Below are 27,454 nucleotides of genomic sequence, written 5' to 3' on the forward strand. Positions count from 1 at the left end.
CTCTCTCTTTCTATCAAAATAAACACTAAAATCTTTTACATACATACATACATACATACATAACTGTGACCTCTATGAATGTGGGAAGCCTCTGGAGATAAAGTCATTCCCTAATGAGACTACCCTGATTCCTGGGAATGGGGAAGGAGAACAAAAATGTCATCGTAGCCCTGTGACACCACTCAGCTTCTGACTGAGAACTCAGCTCCTCTGGGGGCTGAGTACTGTTTGCAATGTGTTACTGGAATGCCCCAGCCTGTTTGGTTTTTGCAACTGGAACTTGAGTCACTTTTTGAGGATGTTCTATGAGAACCTGGAAGGGTTGTTTTTATTATACTGGGAGGTGGAGGCCTCCTTTCCCCCCTCATTGTTGATGTTTTAGCATCATGTTCTGTCCTTTTGATGGATTCCAAAGTGTTCCTGGGAGGAAACTGTGCTGATAATTCTGATTTTAGCTCCTCTTGCTCTGGGGACTGATTTGGGCCTTGTCTTTGATATTTCACTTCTCTAATCATTACCCTGATTTTTTGAAATACGAGTGTCAGTAGAGAAAAGGCTTGCCAAGTCTGTTACTCATTTATCACTGAGAGGATGCTTTTAAGGAACGTCTTAAATGAAGGCATTGTACAAATGCCAAAAAAAGAAAAGAAAAGAGAAAAGAAAAGAAAAGAAAAGAAAAGAAAAGAAAAGAAAAGAAAAGAAAAGAAAAGTAAAACCACTATGTCTAGGGATTAGTAAAAACTTCCCATTGTCTGACCTCAATTAGGAAAAGCAGAAATATTTCTAAGGATTGCTTTCAAGATGCCTGAAGTGTCTTACCGGATGTTGGAGTTAACAATCTCCTAAGCTGAAGCTCTTTGCCATTAGTGATCTAGTAACCTCATTTCTTTACTTCTTTTCAGAAACTCCTCATAGATTTATGTAATGCCCTCCCCTCGGTGCCAATGGTTGGATTTAAACCAGCATTTACTGGAAGTGAGAAGTCATTATGTGCAAAATTAATGGAAGGAACTTAAAAATCTCCACAAAGATACATAAACATAAGATTAAAATGTTTGAACTGGAATGAAATGGGCTTTCTCAGCCATTTTTTTTTTATTATTACACTTATAAGGAGCCCCTTAAGATTTATTTTTTCCTAATCGCCCTCCTGTGATAGAGTACCACTGCTATCCTGTGTATCTGTTGATGTGCTGGATATATATCTTTCACTTACAGGAGGACAATAGTTTGCCCCTGATCCAAGAGTCAATTTCCACCCCGTTATGGAAGATATCAACCCACCGGGAAAGCATGCTATAAATTGAAGGGGCATATTTTATCTTCTCTGTGCTTTAAAGCTACTTATTTTAAATGTGAAACTGAATTATGATATGAAACTCATAAAATAAACATACACACAAAAATGATAAAGAACAGCGATTCTCCTGCCAGTCATAGAAAATAAATATATAATATACAATATATAAAAATATAATTTTGTAAATCCTAGCCATCTTTCTATGTCAATAGGCATATTATCACAACACCATTGATATGTTTTCAGAGTACTTCATCATATAGTTATAATGTCTCATAATTCAGGTACAAAACACTTTTCTCTGATATTTATGTTATGATACCTTATCTCCAGGGTAACACCAACATTCCTATTCCTTATTTTGAGAGAAACAGCACTGGGATATAGAGCCTTTTATGTATCTTTTCCTACATGACTGAGTATTTCCTTGAGATCCACACCTACAAGTGCAATCTTCCAAATGTACTTTTCAGGGTCCTTTGATCCATGATGCTAAATTGCTCACCAAACCAGCACGATGCCTTTCAAAAAGCCATCATCATAGCAAAATTTGGATAGGATCTGGGTAACCGAGTGATTTCTTTCCTACCAATAAAATATTGCACTTGCATCTAGATGATTGGGCATGTTTTTAGAGGCTGTCATTGTTCAATTGGACTAGAAACTCTCGGGAGCAAGCAGGAACCAGGAGATTTGTGATGTGTTCCAAATTTGACACGTGTCACTCGGCTTAACAGAACTTATATGGGTTTTTGTGGAAAAGGGGGCGGGAAAAATGGGTATCAGCCAAGTGGCTTTTGGTTTGACTCATTCTCGTTTCCTTTCTTACTTTTTATTTTCTTTTTTTTTTTTTTTTTTTTTTTTTTGGGGACCGAGAGAGACAGAGCATGAACGGGGGAGGGGCAGAGAGAGAGGGAGACACAGAATCGGAAACAGGCTCCAGGCTCCGAGCCATCAGCCCAGAGCCTGACGCGGGGCTCGAACTCACGGACCGCGAGATCGTGACCTGGCTGAAGTCCGACGCTTAACCGACTGCGCCACCCAGGCGCCCCTTACTTTTTATTTTCTGAAAACCATCCGCACATTCCATTCTAGCCTCTGCATGGATTTGCTGTAGAGGTCTGAGATGGCAGAGAGGCAGGCCACAAGGAAGCACCTTCCAAACACTGTTCTTATGGCTTCTTGTGAATTTCACAATGCAGCAAATGTTTATTGAGCCATTACTAGATGGCAGGCACTGCTGCAGGCCCGGTGGGGGATATAGAAGTGTCGGGAAGCAAGTCCGGGCCATCATAGAATAAAGGTTCCCGTCCGGGGAGGCAAACAACAAGCAAGCAGACATAAATAAACATGCAAGGTGATGGCAGTTAGTGATGAATGCTATGAGGGTAAAGGAGAGAGTGGATGGTAGGGAGGAGGAGAGGCAAGGGAATGACTATGTCAGAGAAAAACCCTTGGAGCAGAACTGAAATGAAGTGACGGAGCGAGCCAAGCAGATCCTGGTGGCAGAACATTCCAGACAGAGGGAAGAGTAAGCAAGCAGGCCCTGAGACTGGACCGTGCTTGGCAGTCAGGAACGAGAAGGAGGCTAGAGCAGACTCAGCGAGGAGGAGAGGGAGAGGAAAAGAAATTGGGAAGACAGATAAACAGTTAACGGGTGGCATTATAAGACGCAGTAAGGACCCCACAGCATCTCCAGTTTTGAATCATTGTGTTCAGTCATTCGGCGTGTATCTTAAAGCTCCTGGTATGCCCCAGGGCCCAGAGCCTTGGCTAGACACTGAGTTAAGAAGGAGATGAAGACAGTCCGGGCTCTCATGGAGCCAGCACTCTGGGGAGGACACCGGAAGCACAGAGGCCAGGGTTTATCTTCCATAGTACTATCACGGCGGACGTGGAGGCCATTAGCTGGAACACAGCAACAATTCACCTGGATAGCTGCAATCTAAAAATCAGTTTATTTTTAATAAAATGATAGTTTTCTTTCAGCAGCTCACATACATCATTCTATCATGGTGTGCATTATGTTGTTTTGCAATTAAATATCAAATCATCTGCTGACCCCCATGGATGGGGTTCCGGAACTAGGGACCATATCTTTTCATCTGTTTTCTTCAATCCAGCTGTGTCTGGGGCTGGCTTTCACCAAATTCATGGCAGTGAACATAAGGATGTAACAGAAATAATTTAGTGAAGGTCTGGCTTCCTGTGTTTGGAAAAGTTCAGGACCCCGCTGGACAGTAGGTAAAGGATTAGAATGTTTCCAAAAAGCTCACTAGAAACCCAGGAGACAGGGCAGGGCAGGAAGGAGTGGGGGCAGCGATTTGGATTACTGGTGCTTTTCCTACGTGTTTTGTCAGTTGTGAGTCTCACTTGCTGGTAAATAGTTAGAAATTATATGTGTTTTGTTTCCCCTTTAAATGGTAAATGCACCAAGGGAAAGAACAGGTTCTGCTCTGGCTTTGTGTGGGTGTATGACAAATGATACATAAATGAGGGAAACAATTCTTCTCATTGGAATCTGTACAGAGAAATACACAGAAAAATTCGTGAAATCCGGGGCATGTGGCTTCCTGCTCATTCTATGGGCATTTACCACATGTGTCCAATGTGTCAATTATCTCCCTGACTCAGGAATTTCTGTTATTGTTTCAAGCAGCTTGCTGGCATAGCCCATTGGAAAGCTCTTATGCTCCGGTCTAAGTGCTGTGCACTGGAGGGTGATTGTCACAGGTTTTTAGGACATGGGTTTGATCGCAAAAGATCCTTATCTCCAAGGTAACACCAACATTCCTATTGGCTGAGAACAGTTTGTCTCCCCTGTTTGGGTCTTTGTGCTATTTGAAAAGCATTGTAGGGGCAAATTTGCTTGAGAACGTTCAGAGTCTTGGAAATGAAAGAGGCAGTACTGTTCCCAGTTACCTTCTGTGCTTGTCCTGCATAGCTTGTTCCTGCTGAACAACCGAGGACAGCACCCTAAAACTAGCCCCTGTCAATTTCCTGTCCTGTGCTGTCCCGACTTGTACATTTTCAGCACCGCACTCTTTTGTAGTTATTTTGTCTCTACCTAAACTACCAGTTTGACATGGATAAACTTGGGCTGCATCTTTTCTCCTATTTTAATTGTGGTGAGCTTTTGATGCTTCTCATACTATGATGTGTTCTTTATACATGGATCAGATAAGACGTCTAATGCTGAGACGAGGTCTTCAGACATGGTCTTCATTGCAAAATATTTCCGATGAAATTAGTAAGGGCTGTTTGGAATGAACGAGCAACATGAAAGCTTACACATTTTTATTCGTACCTTTGCAAAAATTCTAATTTTATTCCAACACAGGCACCGGTCTAGGAGCTGAGGCCTACAAGGTGATGAAGACAAACATGATATTCCTGTCTAGGGAGGAAGAAAGATATTCAACAACCAGTAACATGAATAAACATGCACCTAGAAATGGAGGTACAAAAAAAGAAGAGGTTTTCAGGGGAGATTCTTTGTAGATTGAATTTCTGAAGAAGAGGTCCCTGAGTGAAAATTAAACCAAGATCTAAAAGTTAAGTAAGAGGGGACAAGGGGAGTGAAGAATTCTAGGAAGAATTTGAGGAATTCTATGTATCGGGAGCACATGGCAGGAGAAACTTGAATGGCAGGATCACTTTTTTGGTCTCAATCACTGGAAGAGAAGCCTGTGCCTGCTGGGAGTTATCACAAGGAGGAGCACTGTAAGAAGATGTGGAGAAAGATCTGGAAGCCATGACATGGAACACCTTATTTATCCTAATAATTATGAGGAGGTGTTGCCAGGCTTTGAGTAGGAGTGGGAGAGTAGGCTCATGACATGGTCAGAGCTAATTATGATTATAATAATTACAATTGTATTTATAAAGGATCTGATCAAACATACTGACCATTTTCATTGTCACAAAGCAGGGCATTTCTAGGTATATAGAAGATAGATGGCGTCCCTGGGTGGCTCAGTCAGTTAAGCATCCAACTCTTGATTTTGGCTCAGGTGGTGATCTCATGGTTCATGGGTTAGAGCCCCTCATCAGGCTCTATGCTGACAAGGTGGAGCCTGCTAGGGATTCTGTCTCTCTCTCTCTCTCTGCCTCTCCCCTGCTCTCTCTTTCTCAAAAATAAATAAATAAACTTAAAAAAAAGAAAAGAGATGGATAAACAGATAAATGAACATATACATAAACATGTTAAACATACATGTTTGTACACACACACACACACACACACACACATATATATATATATATACACACACACATACCCACACATGTGCCTGTGTGTGTGTGTACACAGACATAGGTGTTTATGTACATACAAATTCAAATTTGAGTTTGAAAATATACTTTGAGATTTGGTTTAGAGGGTTTCTCTAAATTCCCATTACTATTACTTTTACTATGACTCAAACATCTATGAGTTCAAGTTTATCTTTTGGGTTAAGAGTCCAAGCTGATTTTGAGTTAGATGTTGGAGGTATGACTTGGAAGTACAGAAAGAATCACAGGGAATAATCTGAAAATAATACAGGTTGGGTAAACCGTAATGGCCCTCTCTTTCCTTATATTTTAGGCTCAGAATTCATGTTATCCAGATGACTTTTATTCTAACTAAAGCTAGCCTAAATCTAAAAATGAAACCAAATAATAACCTCTGTGGTTCCATTTGAATAATGGAAAGCCTAGAGTCACAAATAGCCCCGTGACTTCATCCAGGGTAAGGAAGGGCTGCAGCATCCTTGGGATGTTGCTTTGTGTGGCCCTCCATTGGCCCCACGTCTGAGCTTTCTGTGGATTGAACAGAATTGCCAAATAATATGAGAAAGAAAACAACACAGCTGGTCGGACGCCCCGGGCTTGACAGTGAAGGCTTCTGCTCTCCCATCGTATGGCACTGCTGGTGTTTGCATTGTTTGAACAGAGCCCAAGAACTTAGAACCAGAAAAGACCAGTGTCTGCTTCTTTGGTCAGTGAGCTTCTGGCTTGAGTCAAATCACTCTGGGATAGATGGATGGGACCATTGTCTTCATCTTAATTTAAAGAACGGTAAATGGGAATTATATACAAAGCCTACGAAAGAAGAATTATGGGGTCATTAAAGAAAAACTATGCACACGCAAAAAAGGAAATATTTTCCCCTTCCAACCCCACTCTGTAAGATGAAGGGGCACACTACACAGGGATAATGGGATATCCATAAAACCCAAAATGGAATCACATGAATATAAGAAAGGCTACATGTTTATTACATACATTTGGCATAAAACTTTAGGATGTCCTTGAGATGAGCCACCTCAATTTTTGGAAATATTCTCCTTCTCTTTTTTTTAGAATCTAGTCACACTTTTCCTAAATTTGAGAAGCATGGAAAACAACCCCCAAATGTCATTTTGCAAAACCTAAGGGGCATATCTATGGTTCAGAAAAAAAAGAGTGTTTCAATAAGAGGTGTTAATCTGCTGAAGTTTTGGCTTTGCCAGGCATATGCTGTGATTTACATTCTTCATTTTTCCTTTTGTTTTGATTTTAATTGCATTATTAAATTAAAACTTACCGAAAGTGAACTTTCTTTTTTTTTTTTTTCAGCTTAAGCTTCTAAGAAGCTAAAAAGGCCAACACTGAAATGGCCATTGTCCCCCAAATTCCAATGCCCACATAATTTTAAAGGAAAGATTACAGCTTTCAAAATAAATTCACTTCTATTAGTGGATATACATAGGCTATAAACCTAGTACAGAAGGAAACTGAAATATTGATCTCATACTTCAGTGAACATAAAATCTATATTTATTTAGGCAATCATTCATTTTACAATTTCCCAGAACTGGTAGGCTCTCTGGCATTGGCACCATTAATTTTTATAGCTCCATGCTAAATAAGTGGGAAGTATGTGTGAAAGCATATGCTCTCATTACATATCTTCCAATGTAGTCAGAGACTCTGATTTTTTAATGAATGCTGATAATAATTGATAGGGATACTGCTTATACTTTTCTTTGAGACAGAGAGAGAGAGCGAGCGAGCATAAATGGTGGAGGGGGGCCGAGGAAAAGACAGAGAGAGAGAGAGAGAGAGAGAGAGAGAATCGTAAGCAGCCTCCATGTCCACTGAGCCTGAAGCGGGGCTCAATCTCGTAACCGTGGGAGCATGACCTGAGCTGAAATCAAGGGTCAGACTCTTAACTGACTGAGCCACCCAGGCGCCCCAATTGCTTATACGTTTTAAGCCATCCTAGGGCAGTATGCTAACAACTTCTAATATAGTGTCTTTTTAAACCCTCACAATATCCTGTAAATAAGCATCATTATTATATCCATTTAAGAGTTGAGCTCAAGAAGGCTTAAAGAGGCTAGAGTTTAACTCTCCCAACGTTACCCAATGACTAAGTTGAAATTGGAGTTCAGGCGCCCCTGACTCATAGATGAGTTTTGGTGATGTTGAAAACATATTTACCTATATATTTGTAAAACAAATAAGCACCATCATCTCTAAAGGCAAATTATTCTTGGACGGTATGGCAACTTGAGTCATATCACCTGGGTTCAAAGTCGGTTTCTACTGAATTTCTGTATAACTAAGTTTCTATGTCTGTAAAATGAGATTTATAATAGTATCACCATATAGAGATGTTGGGGGAGGATTAAATGAAGTAATCTTTCAAAAGCATATTGCCCGATACAAATGATGCATGTGACATATGGTAGCTATTATTACTACACTTGTTGTTATTATTATCATCATCATTACTACTACTATCTTTCATCATTAGAGGTGTCAGCGTACATCAACACAACTTCAGTGAAGCTGAATGAAATGTTTTATGGTTCTCTAATTCCATGCTGCTTCCTTTGTGATCTCAGATACTTACAAAGCTCACAAACATTTCTATCTTTATATCTCAACCAGGACAGATTTACAAAGGATAAGCCCCGGTAGACTGGATCTTTGGAACTGCCGGGATTCAGCTTCTATAGAGTTGACTTCCCCGAGGGAGAGGGGGAATGTTCCAATCGTTAATCGGATTTTCCTCCCAACTTACTTTCCCCTAACATAATATCCTCCTGGGTTAAATCCAACTTAATTGAGTTTCTATGGGGTGCTCACCACTGTGTATTTTCCATGGCTACTTTTTTGTTGTCACATTTTTCTTTTTCCCCTCAAGACTCAGGAAATTAACTTATTTAGTAACTTCTTTTCTCCGCAGGTAGAGATGCTGTAAGAGATAACCGATAGCCACGAACTTGTAAAGCTGATGGCTTCAAAATATTGAGGCAAAGAGATAAAAAGCCACTATTAAACCAGTGGTTTAATAACACAACTATCCCTAAGTTTTAAATACGTGTACTGTTTTGACAGATCTCCATGAATTATTTGATTTACTACCAGGTGGAGGTGATGGCATGCGTAGATAAAACCACCCAGTGAGTTCTTATTTGGGGAAACCTGTAGAGATGTAGACACATAGCTTTAATTAGTTAGGTTCTTTTCCTAAATGAAACAAATCTTTAAGATAAAGTAGTCCTCAAAACTCTAAGGAGATCAATTTTCACTAAAAAAAAAAAAAAATGAAAATGGATGGAAGAAGGAAGAAAATCTGAAGGAAAGGATGAGAAAGAAAATTGAAAATTTTGAAACATTATGCATTGGTAGTTTATTGTCCAGTATACAAGTATCTATAGGAATGGTTGATCAAATGCCTATGGGGGGTAAGTCCCTCTGTTAAGTTTGTTAGTTTTTTTTTTTTTTTAAAAAGATGAGTTGTTTCTGTCTTTGGAAAGCTCATAATCTTTAGGAGAGAGAAGCCAATAACCAGGTGCAAGGTAGGAAGCGAAGGAGGTAACAAGGAAGAAATACGTGAAGCACAAGTAAAAAACAAAAACAAAAACAAAAACAAAAACAAAGACAAAAAACACCAAAAAACAGAAAACAAAAAACAAATCAAAAAAAAAAAAAAAACTAAGAGGAAAGAAAGGAAGTATTGACGCTTGAATTAGGGCTTGAAGGATGGGAGGATTTGTGTTTCAGGGAGATAGTGGGAGAGGAGCAGAGGAGAGTGTCAGGGCAGTGTCTGAACACATACACATCTGAGAACTGTGGTCAATAGTGGACGTTTTCTTTGGCCACAGTGCAGAGTATGTGAAGAAGGCCAAAAAAAGCAAGGATGGCCATTATGTTTGGTTCTCATGGGAGGTCTGGTGTGTTGCGAAGTGAAAGCATACTTGTGGCCTTGGTGGGAGTCGTTCTCTTGCTACTACGGAAAGATCCTGCTACGTGCAAGATGGTTAACCCGTAAGGGGGTTTCTAGGCACTTTTGTTTCCTATTTCCCACATCTGTGACCCTGTTTCAAATGGCCTTGCTATATTAAGTTTTGAATCCACGAAGAAAGTTTTTGTTTTTTTTTTTCAGGGAATGACTGCTATAACCCCCAAATTCATGGTCTAAGATAGTGTTTACAAAGTCATGAGACCTTACGTGTCTCTACTTTACATTGCAGGATCTAACTTGTGAATTTGGTCTACCCCTCTGACCTTTCCTTAACATAAGGCAATGGAAAAAGGACTGTCTTAATCCCTCAGCTAATTTTTATGTTCTTCTGTTCTTCCTTTTTGGCAGGGAAAAATATTTAACCTGCCTCAGTTTCTATACATGGGCATGGTGGAATATTCCTCCTTTAATCGATCCTTCCATCACCCGTATGTTCATCTGTTTTGTCACTATTATTATTCTCCACACGCATCATCATCTTCCTGCCTCATAATTCAAATAATGCCTAAGAAATGGCAAAACCGAGGGTTGTTCATGGCTCTTTAGAGCCACTGGAGAATACCAGAAATCCTGAATGCTGACTAAGAATGTCAAAAGTCTACTGTTCCCTGACTAGTGAGGAGATATTTACTAAGAACTTCTGATGTTCCAGTCAGATGATTTAACAAAGATCAGGACAAATGGGGACCCACCTCCATCTCTCATGAAGATTGTACTCAAGCGGGAGAGAGGAAAATATATACACAAGCTTGGAAGCTTACATAAACCAGTTGAGAAATAAACAAGAGAAATATCTAATGTGATGTGTGCTGATTGAGTGGTCATGAAGATTTCTCTGAAGACATGACTTCATGCTGAGATCTGAATGCCACAAGGAGGCCAGACATGTATAGTTTGTGGATGTCAAACAAAAACCAGAGCTGAACAGTAAAGTGGCAAATATAAATTTTATTTAGGACTATAATGAGAGGGGAAAAGAGACCTCATACAGAGGTTCCTTTCCATCCAAACACAGCATGGGCAAGTGGGAGTTTATAGCCAAAGAGCAAGGTGGGGTTTGGTGGATGGAAAATTATAACAAAAGACATCAGGGGTAAAGGGGTTTCTGGTTGAACGGACTTAATAAGATTTTTGCTGAAGACAGGCTGGGGTGATCAGATATTCCCTGGCGGGTGGCAGAGAATGAAAAACCCAATCAGATATCGAAGATGATCAGATATTGAGGGTGGGGGGTTGGGACTAAAATGATTTTAGCAGGGTTATGTAAAATTGGATTTTATAAGGAAGTGCACAGGTAAGCCTAGAGAAAGGTTCAGGAACCTGACTACTGTTTGGTCACACAAGAAATTTTGTCAGCTATGAATCCTGCTAATCATCCCCAGCTGGGATGATCCCTGCAGAACAGTCCTTCTCCCTGATGGATGCATTGCCTCCAGTTCTTTTTAATTTTTTTTCTAGATTTGTGTAAAGTATGGAATGTCAGGTGGAATCTGAAAGACTGCAGTTGTGAAGCCAAGGAAGTGCCCATAGCTCTGCACCATTTCTGTTCTTTACAAGTGGGCTGTGTCTAAAAGGCATCCAAAGATTGGAGCAAGAGAACAGTGATTAGGAAAAAAGATACCGCCCAGGGGTGGAAATATCAACTATACGGTTGGGATAAGTATTGTGAACACAGGGTTGCGTCTCCTTGGAAATGCTGGCTGCCTTCCTGGACAGATTCCCATGAAATGGTGATACTGTGGTGAATGTTTTCTGGTGCAGTACTGGCCTTCAATCTATAATCTCAGAAACCCCACCATCAGTTATCTAGAATACCCAAGATGTCATAGTAACCAAGCTCAAAAGAGATGGGTATGTGTCGCAGTCTGTTTGGGCTGTTGTATAAAATACCATAGATGGAGTAGCTTATAAACAACAGAAATGCACTTTCACAGTTTCGGAGGCTGGAAGTCCAAGATCAAGGGGCCAGCATGGTCATGTTCTGGTCGGGTTCCAGGTCTCCACATGGTAGAAGAGGCTGGGGGGTTTGTGGGGTCTCTTTCATAAGAGAATTAATGCCATTCACAAGGGCTCCACACTGGTGAGCTCATCCTCTCCCAAGACCCTACTTTCTAACACCATAACACTGGGTGTTAAGATCCCAACATGTGAATTTGGAGTGGTGGTGGGGGGTGGGGGGAGGAGGGCAAACATTCTGACCATAGCAGTGCATGAAACTTGTTTTTAATGAGAAACAGATGCATAGTATTTCGGAACTCAAAATTCTTACAAAGTTTCTTGACAAGTCTGAAGTTAGGAAAAGAAAGACTCACGAGAATCACATATATAGTGGCTTTAGGTTCTACGAGCATGCTGAGTCCATCCCCACAACAGAGATATAATGGAGGACCAGATACCCAGGGCACTGCTGTGGGGTGCCGCCATGTTTTCCTCTCTAAGCTTCCTGGTTTTATATTCCCTGTGGGTGGCAAGATCCCCTCTGGTTGTTCTTCCTTTAATATATTAATGCCTTCATTCTGATTTCAATCCAGTCTTTTTCACCAGAAAATTTGTAATCTCTTTTTATATCTCTTCTTTGAATCATCCTGTGGTGATTTTGTAATACTCAGAATGCAATCTTACTTCCTTAATTTTTTCTATTCTGGAAAGATGCTTTCTGTTTCCTCAGGGTGCACACTGTACTCTAGTTCTATGAAAATAACAATAGCATTTTCTATGAGATATCTACACCAACAGGAAATTAATTCTGGGATTTCTTTCAGTTATCTATTGCCATGCAATAAACCAACCCAAAATGCTATGGCTTAAAAAACAGCAACAGTTTATTACTTCCTGTTATTCTGTGAGTTGACTTGGCTTCTTTGAGTGATTCTTCTACCCTATATAACATTGGTTGGGGTCTTTCATTTGGCTGCATTCATCTGGTATTTGGGATGGGTTGGAAGGTCCAAGAACATTTCACTCACATGTCTGGGCTTCCTTCCCCTCCACGTGGCCCCCTCACATCACCGGGTTGACTTTCTTCGTAACGTGTTAGTCTGAGAGTTCTTACATGGGAGTTGGCTTTTAAGATAGAGGAAGTGAAAACTGTCAGTCTTCCTAAGTCGAAGATTCAGAATATCACTTCTGCCACATTCCAGGGGTCAAGGTAAGTCACAAGGCCAGCCCTGATTTGAAAAGGGTTTGACAGACTCCAACCATTAATAGGTAGAAAGCACACAAAGTGGGAAGGAATTGAAGGTAGCTATCTATGAAGACTGTCTACCACAATTTGCCTTTCAGCTACGATATTCCCAGTAGGAAAAATATTCTCACCCTCTTGCCCAAACATTTCCTTACATGACAACAGCAGCTTGAAATCTCGGATTTCATGATTTCAATCATGCCCCTGTGCCATGAGGCTCTTTGAGTGCATTTCCTCATATGCAAAGATCTTTAAGCTAAAAGTGCAATTTATCTGTCTTGCAAAACCTGACCGAGACTGGCAGCTCAGGAGCAGGAAAACTGCAATGCTGTTCAAAAAAGGGGGGGCTGGAGGTTGGAAGGGCACATAGAAGTCACTGGCTCATAGTGATTCTGAAGTCCACTTCCACAACTTGCACCCGGTTGCCCCTAATCTGATGGCAGAAAATATGTAACGATTAGGTCCCTGCTTTCTCTGGTTTTGGTTCTCTGTGGCTCTTTGTCTTACTCTCTGAGTCCTCACATCTGTCTTCCAAGTCATCTTTTCCTGTCCAGAAGAAGTGACCTGTCCCTCAAGAGACTTCTCAGCTCTCTTCCTGCCCTGAAAGTTTGGGGGCCCACAGACTTTTTTTTTTAATTTAAATTTGAACAGCGTCCCTTTTAGTCAAAGTTAACGAAGTGCCTTTACAGTGTTTGTGGTCTTCGTAAGAATCAAGTTATAGGCTATTCCATTAGACAAAAGACAAACACCAATTGTTTTGAGACAGACCTGTCTTCTCAGGGTTGTGGTCAGAGCGTTGTGGAGCAACACTTGTAAGATTCTTAAAAGATTATTTCAGTTCTCTACCTTAATCTTTCAGAGATTTCAGTAAGGGGTCTTATTTGTAGATTTCAGTAAGGGGTCCAAATTAAGGGTCCACCCTTAATATGATTTTTACCTCAAGACCACCTTTTACTGGAAGAGCTCTGGATTGACCTTTGCCCTGACGGCCATTTTTCACTTTGAAAACCCTTTGCTGATCTGACAAGTCTTCGTGGCAAGTCCTGCGTGCAATGATTTCCTTTCATTTTGCTTGAGAATGGAACACTTCCTTCCTTTGTCTCTTTCTTTCTCACACAGCCCTCTACCATACAAGGCCAAACAAGCCAGCTGACATTTCCACATCCTTCCACAATTCTCCTTACTCAGGCTCACCCATTCATTAGGTACACTTTATATTTTCTACATCACCACAGGCAACCGTCTTGCCAACTTTCCACCAACCTATAACACCGTGTTCTTTTATTATGGCCTCTAATAGCAATTTTCTAACCAAATTTTTAGTCTTCCAATGGCTTCCTCACTGTCCTTCAGGCCTCTGTCACCATCCCAAGGCCAATGGATAAGTTTTAGATTTTCTGTTAAGGCAGCTCCATACTTCTGGTACCAGTTTCAGATATATGCATACATATATCTCCCCAAATTTAGAGACATAAAAGTAATGATCATATTTGCTTATAATTCCGTGGGTTGGGAATTCAGTGGGGTGCAGTGAGAATGAATTGTCACTGATTCAAAGTGTCTGTTCTCTCACCTCAGATGGTTCAGATAGTACAACGGTCACCAGAACTGCTTGACTGGGGTCATATGGCCAGGATTTCATTTTCATTATTGATTGTTTTTCTTAGTTCTTTTCCCCTAGGCTGGCTTGGGCTTCTTCACTGCATGGTCATCTCAGAGTAGTTAGACTTCCTTCATGGTGTCTGACTTCCTTTGGAGGAAAGTGAAAACTGCCATATTCAACGGGAGAAAAGTACCTCACAAGGGACAAAAAAGTATGCACAGTTACTAGAAAGGAGAGAGTTGATGGAGCCCTCCCTGAAGGCCATCAAGCAGCGATTGTCTGCTTTAGGACTGTTTAAACATCCCTTATCATAACTTATGAAAGATATGTGAGTCCTAGGAAATATCTATATACTTAAATATTGTTTCAACCAATAACCTCTACTCTTATCACGAGATGTACTCATATTTTCTAATCTGATTTAATTCATTTCTTTTAAAATATTGGTGACAAACTCCGGTTTTATTTTATAATTACTGCGTTGAGATGAGTAATTAAAAAAAAAAACAGTGGTTCTGATTAAAGTCTCTTATTATCTATGACAAAAGTGAGTCCATATAATAACGCACTTCAAAGTAATTTGCCCAAAGTTATGCAGCCTAACTGAAGCAAAGAAGTGATTAGAATCATGTCTTCTAGCTTAAGCCAAGACACTAAATCCCATTCAACTTGAAAACCATGCTTTGGACCAGTTCCATGTCTTACATCGTTTGTCTCCATCCAAACGTTGATCCGAGTTCTGTTTTCCAGAAGAGTAAGTCCTACGACTCCAATTCCGATCCTTTTTGCACATTAATCATACTTTCCTGGTCTTACAGTAAACAGATCAAGGGCACTTGCAACTCTCATTCCTTTATAAACAGCACCTTAATTTAAAATGAATGAATGAATGAATGAATGAATAAATAAATAAACAAATAAATAAATAAATAAAGTAAAAAGGACCAATTTGATGGATGGTATTGTAAAGCTTGTGACTGTGGAAATAAAAATATCCCTCAAACCCTTGGAATTTTGAGTTGTGAAAAGAGAGTTATTGTGAGCACAGTTCTGCCGAAAGTGGGAAATGTGTCTCTCACCTTCCAGAATCAGCCAGTTTCAGGATCGCACAGTGTGGACACTACTTCTCATCACTGGACTCTCTTTTCCCAATTGAATTGCCTGCGTAATAGATCTCTATAACTGGAGGTACAGAGTTAAGGTGCTACCATTATGGCGTAGGCTGGGGAGACCTTTTATTTTATTTTTTTTATGCTTTTATTTTTATTTCTGAGGAGACCTTTTAAAATGATATTCTATGCCAAATACCAAATAACAAATTACAGAACTATCCACCCCTGTTGTTTTCTTTTGTTTGAAAATGTATATGAGATTGAGGTGCCTCGGTGGCTCATTTGGTTAAGTGTCCAACTCTGGGTTTCGGCTCTGGTCTTGATCTCACAGTTCTTGAGTTCGAGCCCTGCATCGGGCTCTGCATCGACAGTGCAGAGCCTGCTTGGAATTCTCTCTCTCTCTCTCTCTCTCTGCCCCTCCCCTGCTCTCTCTGTCTCTGTCTCTCTCAAAATAAATAAATAAATAGTATAAAAGATTGAATTGAAATGATGAGATTTCGTTTTTTTTAAGTCGTTGGTAAGGAATTTTTGTCTCTTCTTCAGTAATGTACAGCCCTTGGGCTGCATAATTTCTAAGAGCCCCCTTCAAATTCTGAGATTCTGTGGCCAGTCGGGGAAATACTGACATGACCTGTGTTGTGTCTTCTTGGGACAGGAACATCCACAGATACTAAAGCATGGTTTTACATTATATTTTTTTAATAAGGGAAAATTATTTCAGAAGGATAGGTTGACAAAGGACACGGTGAATTTCCAAAATTAACTGTGAAAGACGGATCATCTGGGCATGACTGAAAGCCGTGCATAACCTTTGTGCTCCGATATTTCATTTCAAAAATGTCACTTTCTGCTTATTCAATGCTACTGTCATTATACTATTTTAAGCCTTAAAATTTGTGTTCTGGAGCTGAACAGGAATTACTGCCTCTATCTTTGGGTTTATTAGAAATAATTTAAAATTCATTCAATAGCAATAAAACTCACCTTTTTTATTATGGTTGAATTTGGTTTAATGTGGAAATTTGCAAGCAATTTTCATTGTCTTTTATTAGCAGTGTTTCAGCATCTATGTATCTAGATCAAGACTGTTTTGAAGTATTCTCTAAGGAAATGACTTTTTAAACACGATTTTTTTTCTTTAATTTTTAATGGCCTAGAGTGAGGTTAAGGTAGAATAAATTATGTGACAATGTTGTTTAAAATTTCAGACTTTGCCTTATATGGGCAAACTTTAAAAAAAGCGTATATGACAGTTAAAACAAATTTTTATTTCTCCATGAATTATTTACTCAATTGCAAGGGGGATATGGAATGGGAAGCAACTACTGCCTGGGAAAAAAAAAAAAAAAAAGTCTCCAGCTATCAAAGGAGTGAATCTGTTTGTTCATCCCTGTCATCTGAAATTTACTTAACACTTTACTATCTAAATAAACCTCAATACGCTCATTTCAAATTTGGATCAATACAAAGAAAGAGAACCAGGAAACAAAATGTGCTTGCATTATATGAATCTGCCTGCATTAGGCTCTTTTTATCACACAGGGTAACGCAGAGGCATAAGGTTGCCCAGATACTGAAGTATTCCTTGGGCAAGGCCGGCTGGGGAATTACTTGAGCTGGTGGGCAGTAGAACAACGTGGAACAGGACAGAATGTGCCGAAGCAAACCACAACAACCAAAAAGCATCCAGAAAATGGGTTGGGATCAGAAGCACGTGCCCTGGCACAAATTAGAGATCGGCGAGTCAGACTGAGAAAAGCAACCAGAATTACAGGCTGTGGGTACCAGGATGGATGGCTGGGAGGAATATTTCTGTATTTAGGTGTAATTGCTCTTTGTGACATGACTCCAGGGGATAAGAGGATACAGGGCAGAGGCAGGTGAAACGTACATTTAAAAAGGCTGGGAGAGAGTTGTATTAATTTTGAAAATAACAAAGCTATTTCAAGTATTTTAGTGCCAGAAGATGGAATTAAAGTGAGTGCTTAACATTCAACTGTACAGGGTCTTTATGCCTAATGAATACACTATTATCCAAGTCATTTTGGGTTTCCATAACAAAATACCATAGACCAGCTTAAACAATAGCTTAAACAATAGACATTTATTTCCTCTCGTTTCTTGAGGCCAGAGGTCCAAGATCAATGTGCTAGGATAGCTAGTTGGTTTCTGGTGAAAACTCTTCCTGACTTGTAGATGGCTGCCTTCTCACTACATACTCACATGGTGGACCCCTCCCCCCCGCCCCACCCCACCCCCCCTCCCCGGCCATGAGGGCCCAGTCCTCATGATCTCATCCAAACCCAATTATCTCCCAAAGGCACCATCTCAAAATACCATTAGATTGGGGGTTAGTGCCTCAACACGTTACTGTGGGAGGGATGCAATTCAGTCCATAGTAAAAGTGAATTTTGATTATCTAAGAGTCACCGTAAGAGTCACATATTAGATTTTATTCCCCTGGTAAGACAATATCTGTGTTTAGTTTGGCACCGAAGTGGTCTCACAGTACAAATGGATTGCCTATATTCCTTCCTAATGAATAGTTGCTCTACTTTAATTCTATGCTGTGTTCTCAAACAAAACCTTTTCTTTCTTCAATCATTTCATAGATATGAAGTATTTTTACTTATTTTTTTTTCTCTTCCTTTTGGCACGCAGAATGAGTGTCATCTCACATTTTGAGTATAACCCAAGCATTGGTCGTGCCCATTCCAAAGGCCATCTTCTAATCTATGTGGAAAGAAGGACGTTGGTTCCAAGGTTGTTCGTGAGGCTACTGCCTCCCTAAGTATCAAGTCATTACCAACCCTACCACTGACCCCTCCCTGCCTGGGAATCCTGGGTTATAGTCTTCCCTTAGTGTAGTCTGCTTCCTAGTCTTGGGCTCAGATGCTTGAATTCTGCCTGTCCTGTTATTTCTTTCCATACAACTACCCAAGTCTAGGCGGGGATATCAGACTTTATGAAAGGTTAAAGAAAACAAAAGCAGATTATAATTTAGAAGGTATAAAAAGGCTAATCTTATTCTACATGTGACCACTCCCATATAATGAATTATCATCTCATGGACACATTAATTCCTAGCTTTAGGTTTACCCTCCATTCACAGAGCACCTCGCCAATCAGACTTCTCTCCTCTAAGGTTTCCCCTTTAGCCCAACCCACTCAATATCTAGAACCCAATAATCAGTGGCAAATATTTTCCCAGAGTGTGAGTTACTTAGCCTAAATAAGACTCTGAGGTGGAAGAAGGCAGGAAACAAGCTTCAGAAGAATAGTCTGGATAGGCTTTTGTTTCTCTGCGTATTAACTCCCTGGCCCCCAAGTACTAAGTCAACTTTATTCAATTATGTATAATTTTACTTTATGCATCGGGCTCACATTTTTATATATCATCTGATGGGTTTTTAATTCATGAAAATTAACATACACAGTAGTCTTTAAAACCAGTAAACTTTAAGACCAGTGAGAGATACAGAGAGGAGCTACTGGTCCACTTTGAGTCCCTCCTAAAGAATTCTCTAGGTATATTTCACCCAATTGTGTCTCTCGGCTTTTCCCTTTTGGCACTAACAGACTCTATTGCTATAACCCCCTGGAAATCAGCATCTAGTTTTTCCCGATATGAGTTAAAGGAGAAGCCCAGATACATTAAGAAACTTCCCTTCAAAGAGGTGTTTGATTGTAGTGAGTAAAAACTCACTCATTAGGGGCACAGATGAGTAGAATATTTGAAAGAATGACCCAGAAAAGTGAGAGACATAACCACTTCTAGAATGTTTGATGAGCTTCCTCCCTCTGAAGCCATGTTTGATGTGCAGAGCAGCCTGCTAACTAATCTTTAAGCGCTCGCTTCTCCTTTAGTAAGCTTTAGAAAAACTCCTGTGTCATAGTATGCTAATGGAAAAAAGCAAAATGATCTCAGGTGTTTCCTGATTTGTGCCTTGAGACCCCCCGCCCCCGCCCTTAAGGCTGCAAATTGTCGGGAAGCCTGTTATTTTCTCAATCGTTTTACACCTATAAGCTATACTGTCACCTTACATTATATGCTACTATTTACCGCAAGTAACTGCATTCCACCACACCGCATAATAATGATAATCATTGTAATCATATATCAACACAATGAGCTAATGAGATAATAACAAGATGCCAGTACCTTCCCTGCATGCTAAATAATTGATTTCAGTCACAGACAAGTTGCCAGCCTGTTCCACCCCACTGTATAGTGTCAGAGTTTACGTTTCACTACAAGGGGTGCCCGCAGTAGGCTGTTGAATGCACTAGTACGTATATCTGTTGTGAGTTTCCAAAAGTTATTCTTGAAGCTTACACAGCATTCTCTGGTTTATTTCCTTGTAAGGCGCTCGAGGGGGTTCTGATGTCTCAGTGCAACATACCTAATAAATTCATTCCAAGATAGCATTTGGGATATCAAAAGAGATCTCATGAACAAAAACAGACAAATACACCCTGATCAACAATACCTGGAGATTCAGAGATTAACTTGTCTAGCCTCATAAGATTTTCACATCAATTTCCCTTGAAATATCAGACCCATCTGTATAGAAGTTATTTATCTGAACCAAGGCAGAGATTAAGTCTAGCAGGCTAGGACATTTTTATCCTAAATGAAAGCGAGATGCGATCATGTGCAATAGCCACAACATTAAAAGGGCTCAAATCCCATGGTATTTTTGTGACCATTTGTGCTCAAAGAAACTTGATTTTGTCCTCCTGAGTTTCTCACTTAATTCTTGGAGGTTAATCTTTATGAAGTTTATGATCGTTTTTATGGAACATGTTTCATCGGAAGGTTTCTCTTTAGAAATTCTAAGGCAGAGGGACGAATTGCCCTGGTTAATGCATTTGTCAGTGTCGGATTATTAATATTAGTTTGAAGACAAATATTAGTACTGTTTTATCAGGTTTTCCTATGTATGGAAAGTGCTTGACTTTTTTTGAGTTTTAGTCTAAGCCTCAAACTAGAAATGAAGCAGATTACCACCTCCCACGCTGATCAAAAATTCATAGCAGTAGGGACGCCTGGGTGGCTTAGTCAGTTATGCTTATGATTTAGGCTCAGGTCATAATCTCGAGGTCCTTGAGTTTGAGCCCCACACGGGGCTCTGTGCTGACAGCTGAGAGCCTGGAGCCTGCTTTGGATTCTGTGTCTCCCTCTCTCTCTCTCTCTCTCCCTGTCCCCAGCTCTCACACTGTCTCAAATACAAATAAACATTAATTAAAAAAAAAAGTGGGGGGGGGGCGCCTGGATGGCTCAGCCGGTTAAGCATCTGACTTCAGTTCAGGTCATGATCTCACAGCTTGTGAGTTCGAGCCCCATGTCTGGCTCTGTGTTGACAGCTCAGAGCCTGGAGCCTGCTTCGGATTCTGTGTCTCCCTCTCTCTCTGCCCCTCCCCCGTTCATGCTCTGTCTCTCTCTGTCTCAAAAATAAATAAAAACTTAAAAAATAAAGTTCCTAGCAGCCAACCCGAGTACAAGTCATTTTCGAGGACTTTCCTATTGTACTAATCTGTTTTACCTTTTTTTTTTTTTTTTAATTTTCTCTTTTGCAGTGTCCACCAAACCGAGACCCCACAGTGATGAATATTCCAAGAAGATCCCTCCTCCCAAACCCAAACGCAACCCGAACACTCAGCTGAGCACCTCTTTCGATGAAACGTACATCAAGAAGCACGGGCCGCGGAGGACGTCGCTCCCGCGCGACCCCTCCCTGTCCCATGTCAGCAGCCCTGCGGGCGACCCCGAGGAGGAGGAGCCCGTGTACATCGAGATGGTGGGCAACATCCTCAGAGACTTCAGGAAGGAGGACGACGACCAGAGCGAGGCCGTCTACGAGGAGATGAAATACCCCATCTTCGACGACTTGGGCCAAGATTCCAAATGTGACCTTGACCATCACAGTTGCTCTTCGCAGTGTGCTACTCCCACGGTGCCTGACTCGGACTTCGCCAAGTCCTCCGTGCCATGTACTCCAAAGGGTTTGCTCTGTGACATCCCCCCGCCCTTCCCCAACCTGCTCTCCCACAGACCCCCGCTGCTGGTGTTCCCCCCCGCGCCCGTGCAGTGCTCCCCCAATTCCGACGAGTCTCCGCTCACCCCGCTAGAGGTCACCAAGCTGCCCGTGCTGGAAAACGTGTCTTACATGAAGCAGCAGCCGGGCGCGTCGCCGTCCGCACTGCCCTCCCACGCCTCCGGCCATCCCAAGCTGGACAAAGAGCAGGCGGCGGCCCTGGGCCCGGGCCCCGCGGCCTCCGCGGCCACCGCGCTGTCCTCGTCCCCGCCCCCGCCGTCCACGCTGTACCGGACGCAGTCCCCGCACGGCTACCCGAAGAGCCACTCGGCCTCGCCGTCGCCGGTCAGCATGGGGCGGTCCCTGACCCCGCTCAGCCTCAAGCGGCCGCCGCCCTACGACGCGGTGCACCCGGGCAGCCTGTCCAGGGGCTCCCCGGCGGGGCCGCATCCGAGCGCCAGGCCCGTGTCGCAGGACGGGGCCAAGATGGTCAACGCGGCGGTGAACACCTACGGCCCCGCGCCGGGCGCCTCCCGCTCCAGGACCCCCACGAGCCCCTTGGAAGAACTGACCAGCCTCTTCACCTCCGGGCGGAGCCTGCTGCGCAAGTCGTCGTCGAGCGGCCGCAGGTCGAAGGACCCCGCAGAGAGTAAGTGTGCAGAGTCCACGTTCCCTTAGAAGTAAGGCGAAGCCCCGGGGATGCAGGTGAAGCCCCGAGGGCAGGGCCTTGGGTCCTTCCAGTTGAAATTCCAAAGTGGGGGCGCGCCTGGGTGGCCCAGTCGTTTCCCACGGCTGACTCTGGTTCAGGTCGTGACCTCAGGGTTCATGTGGAGTTCAGCCCCTCCTGGGGCTCCTCGTCAAGCTCAGAGCCCTGTGCCGCTTCAGATTGTGTCTCCTTTTCTCCCTGCCCCTCCCCTGCTTTGCACCCTGTCTCTGCTGCTCTCAAAAACAAAAAAAAAAAACAAAAAAAAAAAACAAAAAAAAAAAAACAAAAAAACAACAAAACACACACAAAAAAAATTATGAAAAAAAAAGAGAGAGAGAGAGAGAGAGAAATTTCAAAGTGGGTTATTTAATTTCTGCCGTGCTGAAGGACACAGGGCGTTCTGGAAGCACTCCAAGGGACAGCGGTCCTAGGGAAGAGATGTTATGAAAAAGAAGAATGACTTTTTGCGGGACGAAGTGTAAATTCTAAACGGTCACAGTGGCTCTGGGAAAGTCGAACAAAGTAAACAGGTCACTATGGAATTTTGGGGTAAATGTCTTGATTTTTTGAGAAAAAGGTAGACATTCAAACATATTGATAAATGTTAACATGTATCTTTCTGTTTACATTAAAAAACCCACTTGAGCAAATGCTAGTCCCATGCTTTTGCTGGAAGCATAGAAATTAGAATGGAACTTAGTATTTCTCTTAATGCAATGAACGATTCTCCTTGCACACTTCGTGTTGTGATATTCTTACATTCACCCTAAACTGGAAAAGGCTCAGTGCTTCCCTTTTAACAACTCTGGTAATTAGAATCTTATGCCTATGTTACTCTTCCTAGAGACGCTGATATATAAATTACAGAAAGACCACTAAGTGGTGAATGGGTGGCCACTGAACTCCGAAGATGGGGAAATGTCTCCATATGAATGACTAATCCTTTTGTGAGCCCCAAATCACTTCATAAGTTTACAGTAAAGTCCAAACGAATCCCAGTTTTCTCAGTGTCCGTTTCATGAAATTACACGGCTTTCCCTGGCTTAAAAATGCCTTAGGTACCTAAACTGGTAATTAATCATTTTCATCTCAGATCATCCCAATGCAGGATTTTATATATCCTCTCCCACAGTCACACTGAGTTCCTTCCTTAAAGGAAAAACAAAAAATCAATACTTCTGACGATGGAGATGATGATGGCATTTCTTAGAATAATTAATATGTATTGGTAGTTAGAAGGCACTTACCCTGCCTTTTCTGCTTGTTTACCCAGAGAGATTTATGTATGTTTACCCAGAGAGAGAGAGAGAGAGAGAGAGAGAGAGAGAGAATCCCAAGTAGGCTCCACATTGTCAGCACAGAGCCTGACATGGGGTTCAAACTCACAAATCTCAATTTCATGACCTGAGCTAAAATAAAGTCAGACACTTAACCTGACTGAGCCACCTTGACGCCCCTAAAATTAGTGTTAAACTGAATTAAAAATAAGGAGCAATTTATTTCTAAAACAGGGGTTCTTGGGGCACCTAGGTGGCTCAGTTGGTTGAGCACCTGACTCTCGATTTCAGCTCAGGTCATGATCCCAGGGTCGTGGAATCTAACCCTGCATCAGGATCAGTGTGAGTGCGTGTGGAGCCTGCTTAAGATGTTATCCTTCTTCTCTCCCCCACTCACGCTCTCTCTCTCTCTCTCTCTCAAATAAAACAAAAAATAAAATAAAATAAAATAATGGTTCTCAGTAAAAAACAATTTGGGCCCCAAGGACTTTCGGAAATGCCTGGAGACATTTTCAGTTGTCACAACTAGGGACACCACTGATATCAAGATAGAGGCAGAGATGCTGCTTAAAAGCTGACACAAAAAGATGATCTGAGCCACCATGTCAGGAGAGGCAAGTTTGGTAAACCCTGACCTAAATAATTTATCAAAGTTTAAAGTTTCTTCTAGATAATTGATTGGTTTAAGCACAGATCGGTTAAGATTTTTGGAAGAAGTTGGAGGAAAAAAAATGAACGAAAAAGATTTTACTTTCAAAATATGTGATGGTTAGTGTGAAATTAATGGACGTTTCATTCTAGAATTGGTGAAATGATTGGATTTTCTCCCTACCTACCAGTTTCTTTGGAGGATCCTTAACAGCTCCAGCTGGCAGCTATACCAATTAGCTAGAAAAAGTATATGTAAAAGAAATGATTAACTAATGAAGTTATTTCAAGAAAAATCCATCTGTTAGAATTCGGCTATGTGCTATATGTCACAGACTTCTTCATTCGAGTCCAAAACGAGCTTTGTGTACTTGTGAAACAAAGCTTATACATGGAAAAGTGATCCAGGCTCTTTATAGCTTTTAGGGATCTGAAGATTGAATTTCTTCCTTTCGTGTGCTATTAACCGTGTATCAACCCTTCCGAGAAAGGGCATGTCTTGTGCTACGTTAACTTCGATATCTTAACTTTATGTGAAGGGACGGGAAGAAAAATGCAGACAGTGCAAAGAATAATTTCATATTATTTACTTTGGACTCCAGAAGAAAATAGACACTGTCAGAGGCTAAAAAAAGCATTGTGGCTCTCAGGATCTTTCTGTAATTCGAAAAGTAGATCCAAAGTTGTTGATATTTGAGAATTAACCTATAATCACTGTTGTTAGTATATTCAGTGAGGCAACGCTCCCCTTTAGTCTTGTCAGGTAGGATTTATAGACACCTACTGATACCATAGGAACAGAATAAATGGTATGAGGTAGTAGACATTCATGACTCCTAAATCTCAAGTATTTTTTGTTTTTTACATTTGAAGAACATAATTAAGGCTGGTATTTCTATCCTCCATACCCTCTGGCTTTCCCGGAAGTGCCGATTATGATAATTTACTAATATTCAATTCAAAGAAAATTTAATATTTCTGTTTTAACTTGAAAAATCTATGTTACACAAAATATGTGCCTTCAAATCTTATCTTAATAATCTATAACGTGGGCCGCCTGGGTGGCTCAGTCGGTTGAGCTTCTGACTTCTGTGAAGGTCATGATCTCGCGGTGCATGGGTTCAAGCCCCGTGTAAGGCTCTGCGCTGACAGCTCAGAGCCTGGAGCCTGCTTTGGATTCTGCATTTCTCTCTCTCTCTCTCTCTCTCTCTCTCAAAAATAAAAATAAAACATTGAAAAAATTTTTTAAATAATCTGTAATGATACACCTAACATTACTTTCATATCTTAAAAGCTTTACAGCTGTAGATACGGATTGAGCAATAGGAAAGAAATAAATTCCATTTCACTGCATGATTTTCTAAATAAGTTCTTTGTATTAATTGTTCTAGGAAGTTTTTTCCCCTGGTTGATGGGACATTGTAATGTTGCTTTGTTCTAGGTGAGGACACTTAATAGTCTCTCTCATGGTAATAAATTTTATCTCAATTGGTTATGATTACTATTTCTTAATTTTGCGCGGAGAGATGGAATCTATGAGGCACGTAAGAGGTGATTCATTTGTATTTTATTGCTGTAAATTTTTGTCTTTATGAGAAGTAGGCGAAGTACAGATATGTTGACAGTGAATTTGGAGTATTCACCATGATAGTATTTAGAATATTTTTCTCTTCAAATAAAAATATTTTCTTGGGGGAGGTGGTGCCTGGATGGCTCAGTCAGTTAAGCATCTGACCCTAGATTTCGGCTCAGGTCATAATCTCATGGTTGGTGGGATCAAACCCTGCGTTGAGCTGTGCCCCGAGAACTGGGAGCCTGCTTGGGAATCTGTCTCAGCCCCTCCCCGGCCCTCTCTCTCCCCAAAATAAAAAAATAAACATTTTAAAAAAACAATAAATATATTTAAAAGAAAGATTTTGCCTATGTTTAATATAAATGCATGAATACATGTTCCTATAAAAACATTCAAGTTACAATGAAGAATATAATTAAATTCTATAATACCCCCGAGGGAGAGCATGAGATAGGAAAGGTATAAGTGGAGAGATGTTAATAGAAAATTTAAGGAAAAATTAGAAACATAAAAAAGCAAAGTGACTAATTCAGAGACTAAGGCACCAAGAAAGATACAAAAGAAATGCAAACACAGGATGAGCTGGACATATAAGCCAATATGGACACCAATATATGAAGCACATGGAAAGGCCCACATAGAGACCATGGAAGGACACAGAGACATGGTGGGCCTAAAGATAGAGCAAAGAAAAACAAAGATGTAGGCCCACTCATCCGGTATCAATATTAGAAAATCAAAAGAAACCCAAGATGTTGAGTCGGCGTTGGTGAAGAGTTTCATTATCCACAACAATATGCCACATTAACGGAGATGTACAATTTTGTACTGTTACATCTCATCTTTCAGCCTCTTGAAAACATTCCCATTTAAGACTTTTACATGCTATGTTATATTTTTACAATTGTAAATATAAATGGATCTTATGGGTTTGATGAAATAAACCTAGGAATCTAATGCAACCTTTGCCTTTCCATTCACTTTCTTAACATACACACACACACACACACACACACACACACACACACCTTTATCCTTTTGTAAGTTGTCTGAGGTACAGTGATGCTAAAATATTGGGCATTGCTAGTGAAGCAACGTTTCCAACTTACTCTTACTAATTTAATTTTAAAAAGAATTTTGAATTAAACAAAGAATGATTTTGGAAGGCAACCTTTTAAAATATATTTCTGGGGGCCCCTGGGTGGCTCAGTTGGTTAAGCATCCGACTTTGGCCCAGGTCATGATCTCACAGTTTGTGAGTTCAAGCCCCGCGTCAGGCTCTGTGCTGACAGCTCGGAGCCTGGAGCCTGCTTTGGATTCTGTGTCTCCTTCTCTCTCTGACCCTCTTGTGCTCTGTCTCTGTCTCTCAAAAATAAATACATGTAAAAAATAAAAGTAATTAAAATTTTAAATATATTTCTGTATTTATATATTATACCGCTTTTCAGGAAAAAGGGAGGGTATACTAACATAATGTGGCCATCTTTATGATTCAGGGTCATTGTCGTGATCATCATTGTATGCTTAACTGTGTGATAATGCTCTTAAAGTGTCTAGCAAGGTGACCTGAACAGGAGACACCTCACGCAGTGGTGACTATCATTGTCCCCAGCCATTTGTAATAACGGTGGCACAGTGTTGATAGCTTAATAATTACTGGGATGTCTTCAGGGGCTATTTGAGTTTGTAGCTCTGACTAACCCTTTACTGCTATATCATTTCAAGTTATTTC

General features: G+C 41.0%; 1 protein-coding gene across 1 annotated transcript in view; it reads left to right on the forward strand.

Moving 5' to 3' along the window:
• The window catches only part of NYAP2 (neuronal tyrosine-phosphorylated phosphoinositide-3-kinase adaptor 2), a 252,179-nt gene that overhangs the window by 127,307 nt on the left and 97,418 nt on the right, over nucleotides 1-27,454 (forward strand). Inside the window, exon 3 of the mRNA XM_042995489.1 lies at nucleotides 21,061-22,167. Within this exon, the coding sequence (XP_042851423.1) occupies nucleotides 21,061-22,167 (1,107 nt within the window). The remainder of the gene's footprint in view (nucleotides 1-21,060; nucleotides 22,168-27,454) is intronic.

This window comes from Panthera tigris, chromosome C1 (genome assembly GCF_018350195.1).
Source record: "Panthera tigris isolate Pti1 chromosome C1, P.tigris_Pti1_mat1.1, whole genome shotgun sequence".
Classification (NCBI taxonomy): domain Eukaryota; kingdom Metazoa; phylum Chordata; class Mammalia; order Carnivora; family Felidae; genus Panthera; species Panthera tigris.